The sequence below is a fragment of the Pangasianodon hypophthalmus genome, chromosome 10 (genome assembly GCF_027358585.1).
Source record: "Pangasianodon hypophthalmus isolate fPanHyp1 chromosome 10, fPanHyp1.pri, whole genome shotgun sequence".
In the NCBI taxonomy this organism is placed as follows: domain Eukaryota; kingdom Metazoa; phylum Chordata; class Actinopteri; order Siluriformes; family Pangasiidae; genus Pangasianodon; species Pangasianodon hypophthalmus.
This window is the reverse complement of record NC_069719.1, coordinates 21,085,336-21,104,910: the sequence shown is the minus strand read 5'-3', so window position 1 is coordinate 21,104,910 and position 19,575 is coordinate 21,085,336. Positions and strand designations below refer to the sequence as shown.

Below are 19,575 nucleotides of genomic sequence, written 5' to 3'. Positions count from 1 at the left end.
CATTTTTCAAGTCATCTAGACCATTTAAAATCTGTAGCAGTAAAAAAATCTATAATTCTGACATAATCATTTAAAATCTGGAAGCCTTTAGGTTGCCTAATACAACATGCAGTTAGACTACAACAGCAAGTATGCCAACCTCAAGAGTATTTTCACTGAAATGATCTCCCAGTTTCAGACTATTAAATCAGTTTAACCATATTCTACATAGTCTTATTCTACAACAGCTTAATTTCTAATCTCTCAAATGTTAACTAGCATGATAATAATTCAAACTGCCCTGATAAATACAAAGTGTATGAAGCAACAGATTAATTATATTGAGAGGTACTAGGTTGCATTCTTGCTATCACAAGTGTTGAACTATAGACTTGTTTATTTATATGCTTATAATTTATATTTATATGAATTTATATGCTCCTTCACCCATTTTAATATAGTATTTTAATATATATGATTAAAGATAAACATATGCCTATGCCTAAAAAATATGCCTTTGTATATACATTATATCTATAAAATTAAAGAATAGACATAATTAAAGAAAAGACATAATGACTGCAGAAGCTTTCAGACAGGTGTATTGCATTATACAACTAAGAAGTGAACATCTTACCCTGTGGCATGTGTAAATATGTTGACCTTGAATTTGGATCAAGATGGCAAGAGTAAAAGGTCTAAGCCACTTGGAAAAAGGGTTCATTGTTGATGCATGGATGGAATGAGATTCACATTGCTCAACTAGCTATTACTTCAACAGTAACTAAAATGACATCTGCATTTAGCTCCATGGATAAGACAAAGACCCTGATGTGATGTGATGCTTGTGCATTACATGGACAGGGATTTTAAAGTAGGGCTGCGGTTAAGCATAAACATCTCATTCAAAGAAGAACTCTGGTCTAGAGAGCTGTTCTCAGATCAGTGGTGGAAAGAGTACAAAACATATTGTGAAAGTACTGGAACTGTAGTAATAATTCACTGGCGCAATCCCAGCTTGTTAGAACATTGGATCAGACTGCAGCCATGATATGGTGCCCCCAAAGACAGGGTTAAGGGCCTCAAGGGCCCAACAGTGGCAGCATGGCAGTGCCAGGGCTTGTACCGCCGATCTTTGGATCAGTAACCTAGAGCCTTAACCACCGAGTCACCACTCTATACTACCATAGTAAAACCATTGTAGTATTGTAGCTACTATGAAGTACCATAGTAAAACCCTACTAGCATCATAGTTACCATGAAGTACTAGAGTAAAACCATGTCTTGGTTACCATGAATGACGTCAACTGGCAGTGTGATAGTTACCATAATGTACTATTGTAAAACCCTACTAGCATCATAGTTACCATAATGTACCATAGTAAAACCATGGTAATATCATGGTTACCATGAAAGACTTTAGTAAAAATGATAGTGTCATAGTTACCTTGGTTGGAATTTAGTAAAACTGTGGAATTTCATAGGTACCATAATGTACCACAGTATAACCATGGTAATATCATGGTTACCTTGAAGGAATTTAGTAAAACTCTGGTAGCGTCATAGTTACCATAATGTACCACAGTAAAGCCACGGTAATGTCATGGTTACTTCGAAGGACTTCAGTAAAACTGTGGAATTTCATAGTTACCATAGTGTACCACAGTAAAACCATGGTAATGTTATGGTTACCATGTAGGACTATAGTAAAAATGGTCGTGTCATAGTTACCATAATGTACCACAGTAAAACCATGGTAATGTCATGGTTACCTTGAAGGACTTTAGTAAAACTGTGGTAGTGACATAGTTACCATAGTGTACCACAGTAAAACCATGGTAATGTCATGGTTACCTTGAAGGACTTTAGTAAAACTGTGGTGGTGTCATAGTTACCAAAGAGTACCATGGCAAAACTGTGGTTGTATCATGGTTACCGCGAGGTACCATAGTAAAACCATGGGTAACCATAGTAAATTTTCCTAAGGGTATACTGTATATGACATTACTGTGAATGATAGACATTACAGACATTCGTGGTCTGTGCTGGTTTCTTTCCATTGACAGGGTACAGAGGTGCTGACAAATAGCGCTTAGCAACAGATGGACTACAGTCAGTAACCGTATACCTACGACGTGCACCTCTGTTGTAGACGTAGCTGATAAAATGGCCAGCCTAGTAGGCTGTTTTGTGTTTAACTCTTTACCTAACGGCTTTCTGCCACAGGCTAGCGCTTGCCCAATGCAGAAGCACGTGACCGGAGATTAACCAATCAGACCGTAGTGACGCAGCGCTACGAAATTTGAACATTATTGTGCAGCCAATGGCGTCGTGTTTGAGGGGCAGCGCTGCCGTTTGAAACACGTCCACAAAGGAAGTAGTTAGAGAGCTAGAAGTTAGCTAACTGGTGCGTTGGAACGGAAACATTAATGTTGTTCATATAGAAGACGGTTATAATTCGTATTATGTGTAAATGCAGACGGAGGAATGTTAAATGCGTCAAAATGCTGAACAGGTAGGCGGGCTAGTTAGCTAATAGCGCGCATATTGACTGTATAGCAACATAGCGTTAACGTAAACGAGATAGCTTACTGTATGTAGCACCACTTTTCCAGGTGATTAGCCGGGTTATGGTTATGCAGTGAAAGACGAATATAGCTCGCTGTATCAACTGAGAGCACACACGTTTGTTTAGCGTTACTGGTTTTGTTGAAGAGTTTCTTGCAGTCTATGGGAAGGGAGTAAGATTAGCTAAAACCGCACACTTGTGCAGTGTACGTGATATAGGCGTTTGTTTTCTATAGACGTCTCTGAGCACCTTGTTTGCTAAATCTAGCCTAAATAAGAAGCTAGGCAAGTGAGTTCAATTCCGAAAGAAGAAGAAGAAGAGGAAGCAGCAGCAGTATGAAGACTGCAGAGAGAAATGTGGTGCGTCTTGCAGTAGTTCAGCATCTTCGTGCAACTTTCGCCATCAAGACGAAGAACTGGAACAAATGCAAAAGCAGCAAGTCTACAGCAGGCAATGGGGTGAGGAACAACAGCCAGCACTGAGCTGTAGAACACTGTGTACCTCTTTCTTTAGGCTTAATGGTCAACACTTTCAGAAATCACAGAAGGTTTTCACTCACACTTCATCATGTGGTGTGTGTGTGATGTATGTGTGTGGTGTGAGTTATTTAGCAAATCACTTCAGCTTGTTTCTCACCAAATCAGGAAATGTTGCCCAGTTTCCTGCTTAGCTCTTCATACACGAGGAGGCTGAGGTGAATGATTTGAGAGAGGTTTTGATTTGATTCAAAAGTGTAATTATGCCAGTGCACTTTATGTAGAGCCCATTTCAGGAAGTTGAAGCTTGTGATCAACAAGGAGAGGGATTTATTTGTGCAGAACCAGCAAAACCAACTCCTGCTTCATGCTGTAGACCTACTTTGGTTCTTGGCAAGCACTAGTATAATTATTACTTCCACAATGCCTCCGTTAGCCTGTTAGTCTGTGTCCTGTTTCTAGCAAAGACTACTTACCTTGTTGTTGGACCACATGACCCTACGGGCAGCCATTAATGAATTTCACCTGGTTTTTAAAAGCATGAAATGGACTAGGGCCACTTTGTTTTCTCACGACGCGAATCCATTGGACCAAATAATGAACCACATTGAGATCATCTCTAGAGGTGATTTGAGTGCCGTTTGCTTGTGACCTGTTTTAGAGGAGTCTGAGTTTGTTTGTTGTGGTCACACTTGGACAGAAACCTCAGTCATCACACAGAGTGGCGTTCACACCTGGCATCAGGACTAAGTACAGGTGTGAACGCAGTCTATTGTGTCTCGGAGACATGCTGTGATCTGATCACTCGAAACACTTTCAGACGTGGTCTGTGGCTGCATATGACTACACAACTTCTGTAGAATGAATGCAATGCCAGACAGCGACAAAGGGCTGCCTAATCAGCTGTGTCATTGCCCTAGCTGGAAAATATGTAATCATTGCAAGACTGGAAGTTGTGCTGAATCAGTGAATGTCCCAAGCACCCATCAGTCTGTATTTCTGCTACACACCCATAGGATTCTGTGGGGTCTTATGGCTAAAACAGCAGAGAAGAAAGTAGCTGCTTTTCGTAGCTTCCTTTGTCGTCCGATCTCCCATTCATTTATACGTTTCATTAGCAGACCACGCAATTGAAACTTTTCAGATAGCTCGTACTGGTACACGAGACACGGGACATTTCTGCCTGAAAACATATTCAGCAGAAGACTGACGTAATAAATATGCACGACAGCCTTCCTTCAGCAGAAAACATGTAGAAAATCTGATCACAAGTAAACATTTGAGGTGCATTCAAAATACCAGATATATGGCTGAGATTTGACTGTTCGCTTGTGACTGGATCAGTTGAGTCAGATGTTAATACCAGGTCTGAACCTGGGTCTCTGAAACCACAGATCAAGTGTAAAAATATCCTACAAGCCATATAAATGCAAAGCAGCCCTCATGCCTGGAAATCAATCATTAGTGAACTGGACAAGATGCACTGATTTCTGTGATGGACTCAAACATTAGAAAAAGCAGACTCATGACACTGGTTAGAAATTTGCTAAAAATAAGACGTTCTCTCTCTTTTTTTTTTTTGCCCTAAAATAGCATTCCTGATGTGTATCACATTTAATGTTCTCTTCATTCCTGACACAGTTAATTACTTTTTAAAACTAGCAAAAAAAATGTCCCCACATGCAAAGGCCAAGAACGCTGGTACAGTTATCTTCCTGACCTGTTTTTAAATTAATGATTTATATTTATTAATGGTGACATTCCATTTTACATTGCACTTTATTAGCTTTCTGTGAAGAATAGGTGATTCCTTACTGGAGACTAGTTGTTTTTGCTAGTTATTTACAGTTTCTTAATTTGAAGTAAATTAAGTAATAGAATTGGGTGGTTGCGCAACGTTGTTGATTTTCAAACAAACACTGCAGGTCTTGTTCACATATTTTTTTCCCCCCAAAACGTTAATTCACTTGGCTGACCTGAGATATCTGTGCAGTTTGATTACAGGCAACGTTGTGCCCAACAGCTATGGAATGTCTCTCAACAGCCATCTTGACATTTTTCTCTTGTTTAGGCTTGTAGTAATGAGAATCAGAAGTGATGCAGGTGCTTCATTTTAAAAAAAAAAAAAAGCGAATGCAGGATTTGTTACCTGATGAAAATAAATTAGAACCACAGTCGCAGATTCTTTCAATAAACTGATGGCATACTAAATTATTTCTTTCCAGGTGAAGGTCTTTGGAGTGGCTTTAGAAAGTCTACCACATTGTCATGTGCTAGACTACGGAGATATCCCCTGGTAAGTTGGTTTATTCCCTTTTAAATGGTTGTTCTCAGTTTACTTTAAGTTTTCTGACCAAGTTTTTTGAACGCCTGCAGTTATGCAGCTGCACCTTAGAGAGTTCCATGCCAATTTACCAGTTTGTATTTTATTTTTAAAAGCAATAACAGGTTTAGAACTGGATTAAAGTCTGTAGTAAATGTAATATGTGCAAAATAATAGTGTTTCAATAATAGCTGTAACATCTGTCTCCTCACTCAGCTTCCTAGTGGATGCCTGTACATGCCTTCTGGGGCATTTGGACACAGAGGGCCTGTTTAGAAAATCAGGAGCTATTGTTCGAGTGAAGGCGCTTAGGGTGAGTGACCTGTCTTGACTTCTTTGACTTTCCGTTGAGAGGCCCTGACTGGGATTTCATGTTAACAGTGACTGCATTGTTCTGACTCTATAGGTAAAGTTGGATCAGGCCGAAGAGTGCCTGTCCACCGCGCTGCCGTCAGACATAGCGGGACTCCTGAAGCAGTTCTTCAGGGAGCTGCCTGAGCCTCTTCTGGCCACAGACCTACAGAGCAGCTTTCTAAAAGCCCAGGAGCTGCCCACTTTGGAGGAGAGGACTTCAGCAACCCTCCTGCTGTCCTGTGTGTTGGCGCAAGAGAATTTAAACACTCTGCGCTACTTCTGCAGCTTCCTGAAAAGGGTTTCTCAGAGGTGAGCCGAAACTGTCTGTATGACTTCACCACTCATCGTCATTAGTCTCATGCTTTGTTAGACACTAATAGAGGACTTTCACCATTATTATTATTATTATTATTATTATATTTTTTTGTAATGGTTTAATGCCTAGTTACAATACAGGTGTGTAGAGGTTAATCTGTACATGGCTCATGTATATTGATGAAGGAAGAGAAGTAGGGTCAGTAGCTGTGTTATAGATTGGCGCAATTGGTGTTTAGCTAAGAGAGATTTTTAAACCCATTTTCAACATTCCTTGTAATTGTACTGATTATTATGTCTGAAGTAATTTGACCTCCTCTGTGGAACATAATTTCCCTAAGAAAGTTGAAACACTATTTTATTTCCAGTTCTTCAGCTAGGCTTTATTTTTTGTGTAAATTAAATGAAAGGAATAAACTCATAGTGACGTTTCCATTTAACAATTCGCCTGACTAAGGTTTGTATAGAGAATCCAGACTCCAGTCAGTCTCTTCCTTTGTTACAGATCTGCTGAAAACAAGATGGACAGCAGCAATCTTTCTGTCATTTTCGCCCCAAACCTCTTTCACTGGGGGGACGGAACAGAGAAAGTGAACGCCAGCACAGAGAAGAGACTAAAGCTTCAAGCTGCTGTGGTGCAGTGCCTCATAGATAATGCTCAGGGTCTAGGTATTTAATTCATTAATACTGATTAAGATGAAGAGATGAATAAGTAACTTTAGCAAAAGGAATCTGCTGTTTTAGTTTCTTCAGTGTAGCATAATTCCACAGTTCAGTCTTAAGTGTTATGAAAGTTCGCTTGTGTTCTGAATGAGTTTGTGCTCTTTTTAGGTGTGGTACCAGATTTCCTTATGGCCAAAGTTCCAGCCATGCTAGGTTGTGAATCAGGAGTGTTTTCCCCTTCAGATGCTGTGGAGGAGGGAAACACACCCTCGGGTGTAAAGAGATGCAGGCGCAGTTTAGGAGGTAAGAGCTTGATGTCGTGATATGGCCTTATTTCCCCTAACCTCACTGTTTGAATGTAAGCTACTGCTTATGAGTTTGTAACATGACATACAATGGAACAGAGGCTTTTCTTAGCAAAAGTGTTTTAAACATGGGCCTTCACACATGAGTGGTTTTGTCTTGCATTCCAGATATGGTAAATGGAGCTCTGACTAGGTTAAAAAGTAATAGAACCCCTTCAAATACATCTCACCCTGATGGAACAGGTGGGTATGCAGTACGCTCAGGTTAGGACTGGCTGCATGTCTGTTGAATGCATGAAGGTTATGTTACCTCAGTAGCTAAGCCACAACAGATGTGTTCAGGGCAAATGTTTCTCAACCTAGTCCTTAGAGTCCCTAGCGGACCACGGTCTAGATGTGGACCAAACTGTAGCAAAGCATACAGTGTATGACCGAAGTGGCTGTGGTTCAGCAGCAACCATAAATTTATGAACATGAACCAGCACAGCTTCCATAGCAGATCCTCTATGTTGTGACTTATCCAATCACATGCATTTGTGTAAATAATTTACCTGAAAGCAGCTCATCAGACCAGAGACCAGCTTCATGGCTATACACATTAGACCAGAAAAGGGAGAGTTTTCACAGATTTTCAAAGATTTTTCTCTCTCTTGTTTAAATAAGGAAGAGCTGACTTGGCTTGTACAAAATAATTTACAAAGCCAGACTGTTTTCAGAAAAAAAAATGGACAAAGAAGTATGAGTTTATCTTTCCTGCCAAAAGTCCAAATCTGATCTCATCTGTTCAGACTGGTGATATGAAACACCAGGGCAAAACAAACTATTACCACTTCTAATTTGAGTCTTATTTATACCCATGAACTAATGGCTTCTTATTTATACCCATGAACTAATGGTTAAGCGTTAAAAGGTAACTGTTGCTACTATTCAATCATGTTTATACAGATGTTTGTTAGGGGAAAAAAAATGATGAAACAGAACTTTCACGAATTTTAGTTGACTACCCTCGCACTAGACTGTCCAGGTTTTTTTTTTTTTTTTTTCTTCTCTTTTTTCTCCCCTTTTTTCCCCCTCTATCTTTTAAGACACAGGAATGAGGATGTGAGTGTATTGCATTGCTTCATTCAGCTGTGTTGGGAGTGGAATAGAGCAAAGGGCAGCTTGTGGGGCTCTGAGGAACAGGCTGGGAAACAATGATTTGGATGTAGTAAAGTGTTTCTTTATAATCTGCTCTGCTTGCTGTGGTTCTTTAAATGCAAAACAGAAGTTTTGCTGTACAAAATTATTTAGGTTGGAAATTTTGTTAAAGCTTTTCAGTCTTTATTCCTGGTGCAAACTTGTCCTGCTTGTCCTGCTACATAAAATAAAGAGCTAGGTCATAGATTGCCTGTTTGGTCTTGCTTGGGAACTGTCTTCAAGACTGAGAATGCATACCACCCTTTATTCAATAAAGACGGAAAAAGAGTTTCCTTCAAATGCGTGTTGAGATGCTTTTGATTAGGTTGAATGTGCCTTGCTTTTTCCTTGGCTTCTTTTGCTGTATGATTTTTCCAAATATTTTAAAGACTTTTCCTTAATTTTTTTGTGTTCAATTTATCCAGTTCCTTTTGACACTGTTTTTTGTGTTTCTCAATTACCATTCCATTACACATGCAGCTATTATCTGGGGAGACAAGATTAATAAGAACAACTTTATCCAACAAAAAAAATTCTTTACTCCATATATGTGCGTAGTATTAATGGTGTCGATGCAATCATCTGTACACAGACTATTGCAGTTAGGTCTAAACCAAAATAACAAGGAGATTGTAAAAGAAAATTATTAGTTTAAGCAAAGTTCTTAACTGTAGGCTACTAAAAGCCATGTTGTGTGTCTATGAGAAGAGACAAACATGTGCCATGGGTGAAGTGGTTGAGGAATGCTGACTTGCTCACTAGCTGCTTAGGCAAACATGCTTCTACCCATGTTATTCAAGCTAACTTTTAAATGACATTTTAAATCATGTTAACTGAATCGAATCTTAATTTCTAGTCATTTCCACTGGTACCCCTGTTGTTGGAACCCCTAAGCGCAAACTGCCTCTAGAGTCTGGACACAGTTATGGACTCTCCAACAAGAAGCGCAGGTCTATCAAGAACCTCGGGCTGGAACTACTACCAAATGCATTTTTTGGAGGAATCTCCACCCCTGGATCAGGTACAGATCATTTAAACATGGACGAGGTCTCCATCAACATCCAACATCAGATGCTATATACAGTTAGTTATCTACAGTTCATTTTGAGATTACTGATATGTTCACACCAAACTTCTTTTAAAATGAAGAGTTGATGTATCATGTGTTGATATGATATTGTGGTACACATAAATTAGGTTTACATAAATATTTCTTCTACAGTGGTTAGAAATGGGTATTTCTCAGAATTAAAACTTGTGGCTTAAACTCTAGTATTAGGAATATTGTGTTGAATTGTATTATCTTTAATATAGCTTTTATTGATAATTGTAATACAAATAGACACATTTTTGTAACATGAAGAGATTACATCTAGTACATTGTTTGTTCTCTCAGTCCACAGTGCCTCAGGAACCCTGGATTCATGTGGCTCGCCCTCAGTCAGTAAAAGTAGCCGTCTGACTGCCAGCTCAGCACGAAGAAAGAGCAAAAGACTGAACCACAGAAACGTTAACAGGTATGTTACATCACTACCTTCTGACTGCAAAGGGAAGAATTTTGGATTGTTACATCTCACTGATCGTGTCCGTTTTAAATTAAATGTGCTGTGTGAGTTTAGAGAAGTCTGCTTATCAGAAGTCAGCAATTTCATAATTATTAATTATTTTCTTCGTTTTGGATAGGTTTAGATTTATCTTGGGACCTGGAGTAATTCCATTATGTATAGGTGCTCCTCGTTCGTGTCAGTGTTTTTCTCCTTCCTGCCCTGAGAAAATCACAGCTCAAATTATCTCCCTTTTTTAAACCAACTCCGTGGTCATCAGATAATTTTAGTCTTGTCCAAATAGACACCTCGGTCATTTTTCAGGCAGATGCTATCTCTTGCATTAGGAGGAAGAGAAAAAAAACAAACTTTTTGACCACTTGTGCTCACCTTATTTAGTCACATAGGACACATGTCCACTTTGCAAATTGCAAAAAAAAGTTTGAATGCTTTGGAGGAGTCTCTCAACAGCTAATTTGTTATGAGTCGTCTCCACAGTGACTGCATGGGAGCCCATAAGCAGGAGAAAGAGAATAAAAACAATCCGAAGAGCACGATCCTGTAGGCTGATTAAAGGGACTATTATAATGTTAGCTTCAGGTCTAAAGCCATTTTATGTTGACATAAAGTGCCCTAGCTTTATGCTTAGCTTTCTAGAGATAACTGAATAAACAGCTGTAAGTTCCTAATCATTTAACGTTATAGGCTGCCAAATTAATAAACATAATTTTATATGATTGAATATAAATATATATATATATAAAAACAGCATGATCATATGATCGTGTATGAGACAGTCATCCCAGTTCATAGAAAAAACAACCTACCAGAAACTCATCCCTCTCACATAAATTTAACTGATGTTAATTAAAGACAGTATTCAGGGCTTAGGAGAGCATTTAGATCTTTAGATGCCATACTGTGTGTCTCATTAGCTGCTTCAAATAAACACTGGTTAGCATACTCTCTTCAGCTTAAAGCACAGCTCCTCGTGATGGTCTTGTACAAAGTTAGCAATTAAAGTTTGGTTGTTTTAAATGGCATTGCATTTATGAATGTCAGGTTTAAAGAACATTTAATAAACAATACATTATCTGTGTCTTATCTGCATGACTTTGCTCATACTCATATACATATTGTACCGTGATATCGATCGATCTGGCTCTGGTATAAAATTCCCATGACTGTTTTTATTTATGTCAAGTGTTTCAAGGATTGTCTAGAAGTTATTAGATCATGTTACTCACTAGCAGTGAGAAAACTGTGATATAACCACAATTAAATGTTTAATCTGGAAAATGACTAGTACAGTAAAATACCTTGAGTGTTCACACCAGTTTCCTCTTTGTGTTGATGCACACAAAGAAGTATTAATTGAGTGTTAACAGCTCCCCCTTGTGGATATGTTTTGTAGTTCACTTTGTCACATTCATCAAGCTAAAGCGCTTTGCATATAAAAAAAAAAAAAAAGAACAATTTTGAGCAAAATTAAAATTTGAACTCTGATCGAAATTACTTGCAGATGGGTTGTAAATTGAAATGTTTGCCATTGAATGTTTGATTTTCTTTTTTTTTTTTTTTTTTTTCTTCAGGGTTGAGTCAGGAAAGGCTGGCTGCTTTTCTCCAAGGGTGGCCAAAAAAGAGACAACGAGAAAGTCCCTGCGTCTGCGCTTCAGCCTCGTAGGGAAAACCACCCGAGATAGTGTAAGTCCATCATCTCTGTCTGCCTCCTCAAGAAACTGCACAATTCAACTTTAATCAAGCTCCTCAGTCTCCTTGTTCATCAGTGCTATATAACTTTGCATGTTTGCAAATTTTTGCATGTTGGAATGCTGGTAATTTACTTGCAATTAATAGATTATGTTTAAAGACCGTAATACAATCCTACAATCATTAATATTATACAGTTTGGGATATTTGACCCTTATGTCTGTTTGTCAACTTTGATTTTTTATTTTTTTTTTTTGCATTTGCCATTGAATTCCTGGTATTTTGTTAACAAATAAGTTTTTTTTCTTTTTTCTTTTTTTTTTTTCTTTTCTTTTCTCCCTTCTTTTTGGCAATAATGTAATATAGTAACTGGAGGTTCTAAACTGTTTAACAACCAGAATCCAGTGGTAGAGAAAGCAGTTGGATAATAATCAGGCATTGGGCATCGTCCTGCTTCAGAAAGCTTGAGCCCTCTGTGCAGAGGTATCGTTAGTTCCTTTCAAAGGATGCAGTATCTGGAAATCTGAAATCCTGAATCGATTGCTACATCTATAATTATCCAGCTATTCATATAAATGTGTACTTTTCGCGGTAGACACTACAGTTTAGTCGTTTTTTTTAAGTGAAAAGGCTGTTGTTGGCAGTGAAAATGAGGAGAAACCACACGTTGAGCTGTAGCACCTGGTTGAATGACGGGAGTAGAAGTGTCATGCACAGCACTTAGGGTTAAAATGGAAAATATTTCTGAACATTACATTTTGGAAGGGGAATTAAGACTTTGGGAAGGACAGGTTTTTTTTAATCAGGTGTCTTAATTTTTATAATTACCATCTGGACCTGGTAAAAATGAGCAATAAGTGGTGGTGTTTTTTTTTTTTTGTTTTTTTTTTAAATTTTAACAGCTAATTTGTGATGTCTGTCACTTGTATCTACATGTTTTCTGTGATGGTGGCTAACTTTGCACATTGTGTATTAATATTATATTAAAAGAAGAGATGACTGTTTATTAGCTCTGTCTAAACTATAACTGTGACAACTAAAAATAAAATATATTTTAAGAATGAAAGACACTAATGTTTAACCTTTTAGATGTTTAATATAAAGCTTTTTAATAGAAAGCTTTTCTGACAGATGGCCTGGTTTGGGTTTTTCTTTATAACTGATATCTTGACGCATTATACTGAAATGTCTATTTGCTCCAAAATAAAAACAATATATTAATACTTGCACTCATTGGCCACTTGATCATTATTATTATTTTTTTTTTTTAATAATTTCTGACATTATCGTCATAGTTTTGCATCTAAAATATGTCAGCACTTCAAAGAGCAGACACATGGGTCTTATATACAGTCAGGATTTAAAAAGAAGGTGCCTTTATTCCAACAGAGTGTCATTTCAAATTCTCTACCGGTGCCAAAGGGGTCAGAGGTCATTGGCTGGCGCCTAGCGACACAAGAGAGCGTCACCAGTTTTCACTTCAAAGACGCTGCATTTAGTCCAGCTGTACTGGCAAACAGTACTTCACAAGGTCAGTCTTTATATGTGTTTTTACTATATTTTACTACATATATATATATATATATATATATTTTTGGAAAAGCTTGTCTGTCTGCCTTTTGTAGAACCTTATAATATCTAGTTATCTACAGGGGCACTGCAAATTTTGTTAGGGACCCATTTGCTTATTAGGTTTAACCTGTTAAAACCATCCAAATCTGACCAAGTGGAAGACACCTTTACTTATGCAGTCTCTTGTAATTTGAACTCTTGCAAACCAAGCTGGGAGAAGGATCCTGCAAGCAGAAACTTTTTTTTTTTTTTTTTCCCCTTCCACTTTTTGGTTGAAGACAGGTATAAGTAATGAAGGAACTTGAGCCAAATTTAGTGCCAATTTTAAGAATGCTATTTTCATTATGTCCTCAAGCTTTTTTTGAAATATTGGCCCTTACTCATCAAAGTTGTGTAGAAATAAGCACTGACTTGAGTGCATAGATTGACGTATAAACGAACCTGTGATAAAACTGTCGTGCGGCATCTGAACAAAAGCTGGTATGAGCGTGAACCTATAAAAGCACAACATTCAGCAGATTACAGTAATCCAAGTTGTGAGGAAAGAAGTAAATGTAGCGTGGTGGAAAAAAAGCATTTCAGTGAAGCTGAAGTAGAGGTGCTTGTGTTACAGTTTGCTGCAAAGATATTCTTTTTGGTCTCTTCAAAAATGGCATAAAAGGTGAGTTTAAAAAAAAATGAAATAAAGTCAACGCGGTGTGCCGTTTTCGTGTGTGTGTGTGTGTGTGTGTGTTTAAGGCCAAAATCAGGCAGAAATTTTAATCCCAAGTAGTTATGTGAAATCTATTTCCTGCTAGATTTTGATTCATTTTAGAACTTGATTCTAAATCTAGCCAATTTAACTGAAATCAGATTTAATTAAAGCCTTATTTATAAATACAACTGAGCCAAGTTTTCATTCTAAACAATTTAACAAAACGTTGAAAAGCAGACAACCGAAATGAATATAATGGCATGCAGCATGTTTGTTAGTATGAAATCAGTATCCTGTTTGTGCAAAACTCCCCGTCTGAGTCAGAGCACTATGGTGTCTCATATGCAAATGTCCCTAATTACTCAGTTAAGAGGCCATTAACCTGCACCTCTGATTTACATGCTATAAATTACATGTTCACACTAAACCCCATCAGCTATATTTCAGTACAAGCTTCCTGCATGTGCATTTCTGACTATCAATGATACTTTTATTCTGCTTCACTGGCTATGAAATTGATGAATACGGAAATTGGAATTTGCATACACTTGTTTTACGATAAGTTTTGTTTGTGCATAACTGATGTATAAGAGCCACTGTTATTTAATAAGCTTTTGTTTGCTTATCACAAAATTCTGTCCAATTTTGAAAAGGTTTGGGGAACTTCTTAAATTTATATTGCTGTATTTAGGCTATTAATCTGGTGCAGCATTTGGTCACATGACTTCATAATTTTCTTTCATTATGAGCTATGTTAGTGATCTGGTTTGCACAGTTACACATTTTTGTACTTGGCTGTTGTATGAAAGAAAGCAATACAGTACTGTTGCCAAATCTGCTTCACAGGAACCAAATACTTCAGTAAATCCGAAGACAACCTGCTGACCCCTCGTGAGGCAGAAGAGCCCGGGACGTCCTGGAGTAGGGAGACTCTAGACGGAATCACAGAACACTCTTTCTCCGACACGCCAATGAACGCATACCTCAGCTACCGCTCAGAGCCAACCATAGTCATCAGCAAACCAGCTGTAATCAGCACCATTCCGAAGAGCCTCTGCTGTGCTACTAGTGCTGAGAGCTTAGCTAGTTCAGATTCTTTCCAAGAGGCCGGCTCTCAGGCAGCTCCTGATCTTCTGAAGGTCAGTGGAGCTTTTGCCAAATCTGACAGTAAGGGTCATACTACTGACAGAGAGGAACCCAAAGAAAAAACAGAGGAATCTTCATGTGCAAACGATATCCCTGCTTCTTCAAATTCCTCTTCACTTTTACAAACTTCAGGTGAACTAAAGAAAAATGTTGAAACACCACGGAAGGTTTTGAAGGATGATGAGCATATCATCACTTTTGGACAAACTGAGCTTGTTCCCTTGTCTCCTCTGCATATAGACAGTACTTTGTTTGAAGCTGCAGAGAGTTCAGGTGTAGTCAAAGATACCCACAAGGCCTCTGTGAGTGCTGACAATGAGAGCAGTTTGCTGTTTAGAGACAGCTCAGCAGCTTGTGCAGACTGCAGCCAGCTGATTGATGCTCTAGACATCCAAAGCCCTGTGGCCTTCAGGCTCAACAGCTCAATCACAGTTCAGTCTACACCGTTTTCAGGAAGAGAGCAAACAGAGGAACTCAATACCTCGCAGACTGAGAAGTTCAAAGAGCCATCGTTGTTGGAAAAGTCTTCAAGTCACCATGGAGCCACACTTGGTCCCATGGAAACACGTAAAATGAGAGTGGCTGACCATGTCCAGCGTTTCAACATGCTGACACTCAGTTCGCCCCAAGCCCAAGCCCAAGCTCAAGCTCGATCTCCTTTGAAGTTCCAACGAACACCCGTACGGCAGTCAGTCAGGAGGTTCAACTCTCTGAACCAGAGGAAAGACAACAGGTCTGGGTGGTGTGCTACAAGTCAAGGTTCCTCCATGATTAAAGCAGTTAGTGTAGAAGGTGGCCATTTCAGTGGACTTCAACAACAACCTCAACCTTGTGAGGTCTTCTGCCTGCCTCCTAATGATAATGAAGGCTCTTCAAAGACAAAGCTACCAGTGTCTTCCCAAAAGCCAGCCAACAGTAGGCACTGTGCCTTGGGAGATGTAACCAATAGGGTGGCACCCAAGACCAAGGGCAGTGGATCATCATCAGCTCCCAAATGTGCCACATCTGAAGTGGCCGAGTCTGTCCTGCTTCAAGCAGCTGAGAAAGGGTACCGAGGTTCACCCAAGACCCCCCTTACACACGGCACACTTCTCTCCGCTATGAAGCCAATAGATCTGTAAAAGTACAGTACAACTGAAATGAGTCTTTTCGACTTATTGCTTTACAATTTCTTTTTCAGGGGTAATTTATTTTGTGACATTGCTTTGAAGCTGTTCTTGGTTTAGTGTAGTTGCGATATATATTCGTTCTGTCTAGCCATGACATTAGTTAAGTTATGCGCCAGAAAAAAATGTGATGAAAACAGTGAACATTCAGAAGCAACCTTGTGCTTCCATGGCTTTCTTTTTGTACTGCAGCATTTCTTTTTGCATTATGATTTTTACTTCAATCATCTTTTGAACTCTGCTGTTCAGGGGTTATCTAGGCCCAGTTTTGAACAATGATGGAACATTGGTCTGGACGTTTATTAATTTAGCAGAAGCTAAACTAATAGCGGGTGGTGTTTTGACAGAGGGCTTAACCACACTTTGTTAAAGAAGTGATAAGATCTTCCGTATCTGACGTAAGTGAAAGATTGAATATAGGAATTGAAAGTGTAAAGTGAAAGGATTCACCTTAGAGTTGCTGTCTGTATTTTACTTGACTGTACAGTACGTCTGTGTGAACTGGATGGAAGGATTTTAGATAGCAGTCTTGTTTACGTTCTATTTATTTGCTTTTTATTCCAAACGTAATGGTTAAAGTCTTAAGCAGTGATGTTAATGAGAGTGGTGAATATACTGTTGTGTGTGAAGAAGGCTTTGTATGAATGGAACAGTATGACAGATTCATTTTATTACAAATTTCAAAATATCAAAAATGTGGTTAATCTGTTATGTATAATGCTTATGTCCTGGAAATTTTTATGAGCATAAAATTCAGTTACAAACCCATGTTGCAGTCACGTGAAGTTCCTTTGTACACCACAGTATGGCGCTCTACGTTTTAAGAGTTCCTCTGCTGGGACTTCTTAAGAGAAATGCCAATGTGTGCATAATTGAAACCAAAGTAATGGTTATTTAACATAAAGGGCAGTCATGTTAAAAAGCCACAAAGCAGATTAGAGAATAACAAACCAACCTGAGCACAGAATTCTCTGAAAGGCTTAGGGAAGAAATTCAAAATACGTAATACGTTTACACAGAATGGGCAGAACATCAGCCTTCTGGTCCTGAATCCTGAATACACAATTTGTTACTTCAGTATTTTTATAGCTTGGTGAACATAAAGGGCACTAATATTAAATATGCTAAAGCTTGAGAGATGCTGTACAAATGACTAAGGGTTGATGCCTCAGGTATTATGTATAGGGTTTTATACCGCAGTGCTGATTGCTTAATTTTCTATAACAGCAGGCAGCTGTAATTCAGATCACAGGTTTATATTCATCTGCTCGTTCTAATATCATTTCTATAGTAACAGCTCATTTACAGGATGGCAGATGATCTACATAACCTTAGGGTAATAATAAATGGAATTAAAATGTGTTATTTAACCAAAGAATAATGTATAATCATTGTTATGGTAAAGTTTTCTTTTAGGAGATGCTTATTCAGCATTTATGGAAGGCGCCAGCACTTTGTAAGTCAGGAAGTTTTCTGCCATTGGAAAGTCTTCATGACTGAGGACATTGTCCTTTCTGGTTTCTCGGAAACATGCTGCGTTGTTTTTATCATCATCATTATTATTATTATTATTATTATTATTATTATTATTATCATTTCCAAGAATAAAAAAAGAACCTGGTGAGGGAACGACTCATATAGCTGCTGTAACAGGAAGTAACCTGTCTTGCAGATGTTCCACAGCATTAAATTAAATTGTTAAGTAGCATGACGTCATTCATTAATAAATTAGAAATGTAATTTTTGGCAGATTGCTGTGGTATAAAGTGGAATAAATCACTTCGGGGCATGCTGTAATAGGAAAAACAATCCACTTCAGCCACTATCACAACACCTGTATTAGATTCTTTTCCTTACATGATTTCTAATCTGATAAACAACTATTCTTTACTAAGTGTCTTCAGAAGTGTTCCTCCTTCATGCAACATGGTTTGATATGCAAATGCTCGTGACGATATGATAATTATGCAAATTGATCTATGGTGTCATCCGGGTGACTTTTTTTTAAGCACGCATTAGCTACTTCAGTCTGAAAAGAGTTGGCAACACTGACCGAATATCCAACAGAGCGAATGACGTCATGCACCAATCAGCGAGTTCATGCGTAACGGATGCGCAAGTGCTGAAAGTTTAGTCACGTCTCCTTTATTTATACAGCACATTAAAAAGACAGCAAGAGTCTGCCAAAGTGCTGCACAATGAGATCACTTCATGTCAAACAGAAATGAAATGAATAGATTGATAAATGAATGAATGAATGAATAAATCAAAAGCAGGGGTCGGGTCCGCCTAAAGCGTGTAACTGCGTGATTTTTACGCACACGTGCAGATACATGGCGGGTCCGAGTCTGGGAGCTGACTGGCTGTGGCCTTGCTGACCGTGTAGCTGTAGATCTCCAGGGTGATTTAACTACATCCGCCCGAGTGTAATGGAGCGCACTCAGGCCTCCCTTCAGCTCCTGCCTTATTAAAGTCATGCATGTAGTAACGTTGCGGATGGTTTCATTCCCATTAGAGGGGATTTGTACGCAGTTTGCCTCTGATCTGCCTGATAAATTAGCAGCACAGGAACTTGACTCGGTGAAAAAAAGACAGTCTGGGCATCTCGGGTTGGTTCTTTTAGAGGCTTCTTCTAGCTTTAATCTGTGAATTTCTGTGAAATGTGTTTCCTGTGAATGTGAGTGTGACCCATGCAGGCTGTGGTCACCAAATCCTGTTTAAGGACAATTAGTCCCTCTCCTCTGTTACTGCTTGGGTGCATATGAAAAGCATCATCAGTAGGAAAATCAGTAAGTGTTTGATAAAATCATACTCTCCAGGACCACACTGATGAATGTATTTTATTTATCATCGCTTAATATATTCCTGCAAACACACGCTTCTGCATTGTACACTCTCAGAAATAAAGGGAGTACTTTTCCTTCATGAGCTTTTTAGTGAGCTTTTTTTTTTTTTTTTTTCCTTTAGTGTGTATCTCTTACCTGAGCATGTGCATGTAGTGTACCTTTAGTTAGCTTTTAGAGTAAAGCTTTAAAGGACCTTGAGGGACACTATATTCACATTTCCAGCTTAAAGATACAAAAGATGTACTCATGTGATGTACTCATGTGATGAAGATGTACCACGCCAGCGACAAGCACAGTACAGCTGGTACCTTTATGTCTGAGAGTGACATTTGACATTCAGGATCTATCTATCTATCTATCTATCTATCTATCTATCTAAACTCTCTCTCTCTGTCAAAACTCTCTCAACTCTGTCTAAACTCTCATCTCTCACACCTCTCTCTCTCTCTCTCTCTCTCTCTCTATCTATCTATCTGTCTATCTATCTATACACTCTCACTTTCTCTCTCTATATCAAAACTCAACTCTATCTAAACTCTATCTATCTATCTATCTATCTATCTATCAAAACTCTCTCATCTCTCTCTTATCTATCTATCTATCTATCTATCTAAACTCTCTCTCTATATAAACTCTTTATATATAACTCTATAAACTCTCTCTATATAAACTCTCAACTCTATCTATCTATCTATCTATCTATCTATCTATCTAAACTATCTAAGATCTTGTCATCA

At 38.4% G+C, this 19,575-nt stretch overlaps 1 protein-coding gene across 2 annotated transcripts; it reads left to right on the top strand.

Moving 5' to 3' along the window:
- Positions 1-47: 47 nt before the first annotated feature.
- Positions 48-18,853, top strand: arhgap11a (Rho GTPase activating protein 11A). Of its 2 annotated transcripts, XM_026919912.3 has the most exons (12): positions 48-3,006; positions 5,250-5,320; positions 5,564-5,660; positions 5,754-6,010; positions 6,522-6,685; positions 6,848-6,982; positions 7,153-7,227; positions 9,017-9,181; positions 9,557-9,677; positions 11,297-11,408; positions 12,804-12,945; positions 14,527-18,853. In XM_026919912.3, exons 1-12 carry the CDS (start codon positions 2,884-2,886, stop codon positions 15,945-15,947), a joined length of 2,883 nt encoding a protein of 960 aa, XP_026775713.3. In that variant the 5' UTR covers positions 48-2,883; the 3' UTR covers positions 15,948-18,853. The 2 variants fall into 2 exon arrangements, with proteins under 2 accessions (XP_026775713.3, XP_026775714.3); XM_026919913.3 differs by lacking the exon at positions 7,153-7,227 and having other exon boundaries at positions 14,527-18,851.
- Positions 18,854-19,575: the final 722 nt, after the last annotated feature.

What these genes read in the sequence shown, in the direction of transcription:
- arhgap11a (XM_026919912.3), top strand. Translation starts at nt 2,884, where the DNA reads ATGAAGACTGCAGAGAGAAATGTGGTGCGTCTTGCAGTAGTTCAGCAT. An exon ending in AGTCTACAGCAGGCAATGGG is followed by an intron (nt 3,007 to 5,249) that starts GTGAGGAACAAC and finishes ATTTCTTTCCAG; the next exon opens with GTGAAGGTCTTTGGAGTGGC. An exon ending in GGAAAACCACCCGAGATAGT is followed by an intron (nt 11,409 to 12,803) that starts GTAAGTCCATCA and finishes TTATTCCAACAG; the next exon opens with AGTGTCATTTCAAATTCTCT.